Source organism: Muntiacus reevesi, chromosome 1 (genome assembly GCF_963930625.1).
Source record: "Muntiacus reevesi chromosome 1, mMunRee1.1, whole genome shotgun sequence".
NCBI lineage: Eukaryota > Metazoa > Chordata > Mammalia > Artiodactyla > Cervidae > Muntiacus > Muntiacus reevesi.
In genome coordinates, this window is record NC_089249.1 from 75,085,563 (window position 1) to 75,094,052 (window position 8,490).

The 8,490-nt window shown below is 36.9% G+C and overlaps 1 protein-coding gene across 1 annotated transcript; it reads left to right on the top strand.

Moving 5' to 3' along the window:
- Positions 1-902: 902 nt before the first annotated feature.
- On the top strand, positions 903-1,295 carry LOC136161268 (small ribosomal subunit protein uS8-like). The gene has a single exon (XM_065925985.1). The coding sequence runs from the start codon at positions 903-905 to the stop codon at positions 1,293-1,295; it is 393 nt and encodes a 130-aa protein (XP_065782057.1).
- The last annotated feature ends 7,195 nt before the right edge of the window (positions 1,296-8,490 follow it).

The window sequence follows — 8,490 nt, forward strand, 5'->3', positions numbered from 1 at the left end:
TTTGCTGGCATATTGACTGCATCACTTTCACAGCATCATCTTTCAGGATTTGAAATAGCTCAACTGGAATTCCATCACCTCCACTAACTTTGTTCTTAGTGATGCTTTCTAAGGCCCACCTGACTTCACATTCCAGGATGACTGGCTCTAGCTGAGTGATCACACCATTGTGATTATGTGGGTCATGAAGATCTTTTTTGTACGGTCCTTCTGTGTATTCTTGCCACCTCTTCTTAATATCTTCTGTTTCTGTTAGGGCCATACCATTTCTGCCCTTTATCAAACCCCTCTTTGCCTGAAATATTCCCTTGGTATCTCTAATTTTCTTGAAGGGATCTGTAGTCTTTCCCATTCTATTGTTTTCCTCTATTTCTTTGCATCGATCACTGAGGAAGGCTTTCTTATCTCTCCTTGCTATTCTTTCGAACTCTGCATTCAAATGGGAATAGCTTTCCTTTCCTCTTTTGCTTTTCGCTTCTCTTCTTTTCACAGCTATTTGTAAGGCCTCCTCAGACAACCGTTTGGCCTTTTTGCATTTCTTTTCCATGGGGATGGTCTTGATCCCTGTCTCCTGTACAATGTCACAAACCTCTGTCCATAGTTCATCGGGCACTCTATTAGATCTAGTCTCTTAAATCTATTTCTCACTACCACTGTATAGCCATAAGGGATTTGATGTAGGTCATACCTGAATGGTCTAGTGGTTTTCCCTACTTTCTTCAGTTTAAGTCTGAATTTGGTAATTTTAGTAGATAATAAATAAACATTTGTAGAATTAATTTTTTTCAGATATAAATTATAAGTCTATCTGTAAAATGAATTTTCCTAAGAGAAATTGTTGGGGTAAGTATATATCTTAAAATGAATACTAGCTCTTTCTGCCGTCTTCCCATGCCGCCAGAATGGTGTGCATGAATGTCCTGGCTAATACTCTCAAGAGTATCAGCAATGCCAAAGAGAGAGGCAAACACCAGGTCCTTACTAGGCCATGCTCCAAAATCATCATCAGCTTTCTAACTGTGATGATGAAGCATGGTTACATTGGCCAATATGAAATCATCAATGATCACAGGGCTGGGAAAACTGTTGTGAACCTCACAGGCAGGCTAAATAAGTTTGGAGTGATCAGTCCCAGATATGATGTGCAATTCAAAGATCTAGAAAAATGGCAGAATAACCTGCTTGCATCCTATCAGTTTGGTTTCATTGTACTGAGAACTTTAGCTGGCATCATGGACCATGAAGAAGCAAGACAAAAACACACAGGAGGGAAAATCCTTGAATTCTTTTTCTAGGCTTGTAACACATGTAAATAAAATGCCTCAGAGGACAAAATAAAATGAATACTGGAATATTTTAGTAGATAATATCATCCATGAAGCTGTTACAATGTATGGAAATATTCTTTCCTCCCACAGCCTTAGCAAAAGATTGCTATCTTTGCAATCTGATAGTATTTCAGTGTATTTTAATTTACGTTTTTCCTAATATGAGTAAAGCTGAGTGCCATAAATGTTTTAATTTTTTAAATTGTCTCTTAATATTTGTTGCTCCCCTTACCCTGTTTAGATCTGGTTTTATTCTTTCCAGGTCTCTACTAAATTTTCCAGTCTGATTTATTGAGCAATCCTTCTTTCCCCCATTAATATTACCTTATCACCATGTACTAAATTCTCATGTATCTGATTACTTACCTTGAAATTAGTGACATTTATACATCAACACAGTTCCATTTTAGTGATGAAAACCTACAAAAACTTCTTTAGGTTGAAGTCTTATTAGAAAAGAATAAGATGAACAGATTTCGAATGTTCAGTTTGATGTATTTTGACAACTGTATTTACTTAATTACTATCTTCCCTCCAACATAGAACATATATATCACCCAAGGAAATATCCATAAATCTCTTTCTGATCAGCATGCAATGCCCACCTTAAGCCAATCTCTTTCTGATTTACCACTTCTAGCTATGGTTGTCTGATACTAGATATCATACAAATAGAATTATACATTATATCCTCTGTTGTTCCTTTTTTAAAAAAAATTGACTCAATATTTTTGAGAATAAATGAATACCTTTTGCCTATATCACAACTTTGTGTTTTTTAATTGCTTAGTATTTTATCACTATATGGACATATTATAATTTATTTCTTTTTTTGTTTTAAAATATCTTTTTAAAAATTAATTAATTTATTTATTTTACTTTACAACATTGTATTGGTTTTGCCATACATTGACTTGAATCCACCATGGATGTACATGTGTTCCCCATCCTGACCCCACCTACAACCTCCCTCCCCATCCCATCCCTCTGGGGGATGGGATGCATTGATCCTGGACTGGCGATTCACTTCACATATGATAATTTACATGTTTCAATGCCATTCTCCCATATCATCCTGCCCTCGCCCTCTCCCACAGAGTCCAAAAGACTGTTCAAAACAACTGTGTCTCTCTTGCTGTCTCGCATACAGGGTTATAGTTACCATCTTTCTAAATTCCATATATATGTGTTAGTATACTGTATTGGTGTTTTTCTTTCTGGCTCACTTCACTCTGGGTAATAGGCTCCAGTTTCATCCACCTCATTACACCTGATTCAAATGTATTCTTTTTAATGGCTGAGTAATATTCCATTGTGTATATGTACCACAGCTTTCTTATCCATTCGTCTGCTGATGGGCATCAAGGTTGCCTGGCTATTGTCCTGGCTATTATAAACAGTGCTGCAATGAACATTGGGGTGCACGTGTCTCTTTCAGATCTGGTTTCCTGGGTGTGTATGCCCAGCAGCGGGATTGCTGGGTCATATGGCAGTTCTATTTCCAGTTTTTAAAAGAATCTCCACACTGTTCTCCATAGTGGCTGTACTAGTTTGAATTCCCACCAACAGTGGAAGAGGGTTCCCTTTTCTCCACATCCTCTCCAGCATTTATTGCTTGTATACTTTTGGATAGCAGCTATTCTGACTTGCGTGTAATGGTACCTCATTGTGGTTTTGATTTGAACTTCTCTGATAATGAGTGATGCTGAGCATCTTTTCATGTGTTTGTTAGCCATCTGTATGTCTTCTTTGGAGAAATGTCTGTTAGTTCTTTGGCCCACTTTCTGATTGGGTCTTTTATTTTTCTGGAATTGAGCTGCAGGAGTTGCTTGTATATTTTTGAGATTAATTCTTTGTCTGTTGCTTCATTTGCTATAATTTTCTCCCATTCTGAAGGGTGTCTTTTCACCTTGCTTAGAGTTTCCTTTGTTGTTCAGAAGCTTTTAATTTTAATTAGGTCCTATTTGCTTATTTTTGCTTGTATTTCCAATATTCTGGGAGGTGGGTCATAGAGGATTCTGCTGTGGTTTATGTCGGAGAGTGTTTTGTGTATGGTTTCCTCTAGGAGTTTTATAGTTTCTTGTCTTGCATTTAGATCTTTAATCCATTTTGAGTTTATTTTTGTATATGGTGTTAGAAGGTGTTCTAGTTTCATTCTTTTACAAGTGGTTGACCAGTTTTCCCAGCATCACTTGTTAAAGAGATTGTCTTTGCTCCATTGCATATTCTTGTCTCCTTTGTCAAAGATAAGGTGTCCATAGGTGTGTGGATTTATCTCTGGGCTTTCTACTTTGTTCCATTGATCTATATTTCTGTCTTTGTGCCAGTATCACACTGTCTTGATGACTGTGGCTTTGTAGTAGAGCCTGAAGTCAGGCAGGTTGATTCCTCCAGTTCCATTCTTCTTTCTCAAGATTGCTTTGGCTATTCGAGGTGTTTTGTATTTCCATACAAATTGTGAAATTATTTGTTCTAGTTCTCTGAAAAATACCATTGATAGCTTGATAGGGATTGCATTGAATCTATAGATTGTTTTGGATAGTATACACATTTCCACTATATTGATTCTTCCAATCCATGAACACGGTATATTTCTCCATATATGTGTGTCCTCTTTGATTTCTCTCACCAGTGTTTTATAGTTTTGTATATATAGGTCTTTTGTTTCTATAGGTAGATTTATTCCTAAGTATTCTTTTCGTTGCAATGGTGAATGGTGAGTGGTATTGTTTCCTTAATTTCTCTTTCTGTTTTCTCATTGTTAGTGTATAGGAATGCAAGGGATTTCTGTGTGTTCGTTTTATATCCTGTATTTACTATATTCATTGATTAGCTCTAGTAATTTTCTGGTGGGTCTTTAGGCTTTTCTATGTGGAGGATCTTGTCATCTGCAAACAGTGAGAGTTTTACTTCTTCTTTTCTAATCTGGATTTTTAATTTCTTTTTCTTCTCTGATTGCTGTGGCCAAAACTTCCAAAACTCTGTCGAATATTAGTGGTGAGAGTGGGCACCCTTGTCTTGTCCCTGACTTTAGGGGAAATGCTTTCAATTTTTCACCATTGAGGATAATGTTTGCTGAGCATTTGGCATATATAGCTTTTATTATGTTGAGTTACGTTCCTTCTATTCCTGCTTTCTGGAGGGTTTTTTTTTTTTTTAATCATAAATGGATGTTGAATTTTGTCAAAGACTTTCTCTGCCTATATTGAGATAATCATATGGTTTTTATTTTTCAATTTGTTAATGTGGTGTATTACATTGACTGATTTGCAGATATTGAAGAATCCTTGCATCCTTGGGATAAAGCCCACTTGGTCATGATATATGATCTTTTTAATATGTTGTTGGATTGTTTGCTAGAATTTTGTTAAGAATTTTTGCATCTATGTTCATCAGTGATATTGGCCTAAGTTTTCTTTTGTTTGTGGCATCTTTGTTAGGTTTTGGTATTAAGGTGACGGTGGCCTCATAGAATGAGTTTGGAAGTTTACCTTCCTCTGCAATTTTCCGAAAGAGTTTGAGTAGGATAGGTGTTAGCTCTTCTCTAAATTTTTGGTAGAATTCAGTTGTGAAACCATCTGGTCCTGGGCTTTTGTTTGTTGGAAGATTTCTGATTACAGTTTCAATTTCCATGCTTGTGATGGGTCTGTTGAGATTTTCTATTTCTTTTTCTTTCAGTTTTGGAAAGCTATACTTTTCTAAGAATTTGTACATTTCTTCCAAGTTGTCCATTTTATTGGCATATAGTTGCTGATAGTAGTCTCTTATGAGCCTTTGTATTTCTGTGTTGTCTGTAGTGGTCTCTCCATTTTCATTTCTAATTTTGTTGATTTGATTCTTCTCCCTTTGTTTCTTGATGAGTGTGGCTAATGGTTTGTCAATTTTATTTACCTTCTCAAAGAACCAGCTTTTGGTTTTGTTGATTTTTGCTATGGTCTCTTTTGCTTCTTTTGCATTTATTTCTGCCCTAATTTTTAAGATTTCTTTCCTTCTACTAACCCTGGGGTTCTTCATTTCTTCCTTCTCTAGTTGCTTTAGGTGTAGAGCTAGGTTATTTATTTGACTTTTTTCTTGTTTCTTGAGGTAAGCCTGTATTGCTATGAACCTTCTCCTTAGCACTGCTTTTACAGTGTCCCGTAGGTCTTGGGTTGTTGTGTTTTCATTTTCATTCTTTTCTATGCATATTTTGATTTATTTTTTGATTTCTTCTGTGATTTGTTGGTTATTCAGCAGCGTGTTGTTCAGCCTCCAAATGTTGGAATTTTTAATAGTTTTTCTCCTGTAATTGACATCTAATCTTACTGCATTGTGATCAGAAAAGATACTTGGAATGATTTCAATTTTTTTGAATTTACCAAGGCTAGATTTATGGCCCAGGGTTTTATCTATTCTGGAGAAGGTTCTGTGTGCACTTGAGAGAAAGGTGAAATTCATTGTTTTGGGGTGAAATATCCTATAGATATCAATTAGGTCTAACTGGTCTATTGTATCATTTAAAGTTTGTGTTTCCTTTTTAATTTTCTGTTTAGTTGCTCTATCTATAGTTGTGAGTGGGGTGTTAAAGTCTCCCACTATTATTGTGTTATTGTTAATTTCCCCTTTCATGCCTGTTAGGGTTTATCTTACATATTGTGGTGCTCCTATGTTGGGTGCATATATATTTATAATTGTCATATCTTCTTCTTGGATTGATCCTTTGATCATTATGTAGTGTCCATCTTTGCCTCTTTTCACAGACTTTGTTTTAAAATCTATTTTATCTGATATAACTATTGCTACTCCTGCTTTCTTTTGGTCTCTATTTGCATGGAATATCTGTTTCCAGCCCTTCACTTTCAGTCTGTATGTGTCCCTTGTTTCGAGGTGGGTATCTTGTAGACAACATATATAGGGGTCTTGTTTTTGTATCCATTCAGTCAGTCTTCGTCTTTTGGTTGGGGCATTCAACCCATTTACGTTTAAGGTAATTATTGATAAGTATGATCCCATTGCCATTTACTTTATTGTTTTGGGTTTGAATTTATACACCCTTTCTGTGTTTCCTGTCTAGAGAAGATCCTTTAGCATTTTTTGAAGAGCTAGTTTGGTGGTGCTGACTTCTTTCAGCTTTTGTTTGTCTGTAAAGCTTTTGATTTCTCCTTCATATTTGAATGAGATCCTTGCTGGGTACAGTAATCTGGGCTCTGTTATTTTCTTTCATCACTTTAAGTATGTCCTGCCTTTCCCTTCTGGCCTGAAGAGCTTCTATTGAAAGATCAGCTGGTATCCTTATGGGAATCCCCTTGTGTGTTATTTGCTGTTTTTCCCTTGCTGCTTTTAATATTTGTTCTTTGTGTTTGATCTTTGTTAATTTGATTAATATGTGTCTTGGGGTGTTTCACCTTGGATTTATCCTGTTTGGGACTCTCTGGGTTTCTTGAACTTCAGTGATTATTTCCTTTCCCATTTTAGGGAAGTTTTCAACTATTATCTCCTCAAGTATATTCTCATGGTCTTTCTTTTTGTCCTCTTCTTCTGGGACTCCTAAGATTCAAATGTTGGGATGTTTAACAATGTCCCAGAGGTCTCTGAGGTCGTCCTCATTTCTTTTAATTCATTTTTCTTTTTTCCTCTCTGTTTCATTTATTTCTGCCATTCTATTTTCTACCTCACTTATCCTATCTTCTGCCTCAGTTATTCTACTGTTGATTCCCTCCAGAGTGTTTTTGATCTCATTTATTGCATTATTCATTATATATTGACTCTTTTTAATTTATTCTAGGTCTTTGTTAAACCTTTCTTGCATCTTCTCAATCCTAGTCTCCAGGCTGTTTATCTGTAACTCCAATTTGCTTTCAAGATTTTGGATCATTTTCACTATCATTATTTGGAATTTTTTATCAGGTAGATTCCCTATCTCTTCCTCTTTTGTTTGGTTTGATGGACATTTATCCTGTTCCTTTGCCTGCTTGGTATTTCTCTGCCTTTTCATCTTGCTTATGTTGCTGTGTTTGGGGTGGCCTTTCTGTATTCTGGCAGTTGGTGGGTCCTCTTGTGGAGGTTCCTCGCTGTGGGTGGGGTTGGACGGGTGGCTTGTCAAGGTTTCCTGGTTAGGGAAGCTTGTGTCAGTGTTCTGGTTGGTGGAGCTGGATTTCTTCTCTCTGGAGTGCAATGAAGTGTCCAGTAATAAGTTTTGAGATGTCAGTGGGTTTGGTGTGACTTTGGTCAGCCTTTATATTGAGGCTCAGGGTTATGTTCCTGTGTTGCTGGAGAATTTGCATATTATATCTTGCTCTGGAGCTTGTTGGCCCTTGGGTGGTGCTAGGTTTCAGTGTAGGTATGGAGGCGTTTGATGAGCTCCTATCATTTAATGTTCCCTGGATTCAGGAGTTTTGGTATTCTTAGGATTTGGACTTAAGCCTCCTGCCTCTGGTTTTCAGTCTTATTATTACAGTAGCCTCAAGACTTCTCCATCTATACAGCACTGATGATAAAACATCTAGGTTAATGATGAAAAGTTTCTTCACAATGAAGGGTACCCAGAGAGGTACACAGAATTACATGGAGAAGAGAAGAGGGAGGACAGAGTTAGAGGTAACCAGGAGGAGCAGAGGGGGTATCAAAAGGGGAGAGAGCAAGCTAGCCAGTAATCACTTCCCTTTGTGCTCTCCACAGTCTGCACCCTTCAGAGATGTTCATGGAGTTACACAGAGAGAAGAGGGAGGAAGGAGACAGAGGTGGCCAGGAGGATAAAAGGGTAATCAAAAGGAGAGAGACAGATCCAGTCAGTAATCAGTCCCCTAAGTGTTCTTCACAGTCTGGAACACACAAAGAGATTCACCAAGTTGGCTAGAGAAGAAAAGGGGGTGGGGGGAGATAGAGGTGACCTGGTGGACAAAAAGGAGAGTCAAAAGGGGGAGAGAGAAATCAGGCCAGTGATCCCTCTCCCAAGTAAAAATGGGTACAGAAGATTGGGTTCTTAAAGGTACAAAGTTGATAACAAATACCAAAAAGCAAAGATTAAAAATCTTGAGTAGAGGTTAGATTTCCAAAAATACAATATTAAAAAAAAGAAAAACAAACAAAAACAAACAAAAAAACAAAGTCACATAAATTGTAAAATATATATATATGTGAAGTTTGCTTTAAAAATAGGGTCTTTCTTTCTTTTTTTTTTGCAAGG

Excerpts from the sequence above, each read along its gene's own strand:
- LOC136161268 (XM_065925985.1), top strand. The coding sequence starts at position 903 with ATGGTGTGCATGAATGTCCTGGCTAATACTCTCAAGAGTATCAGCAAT.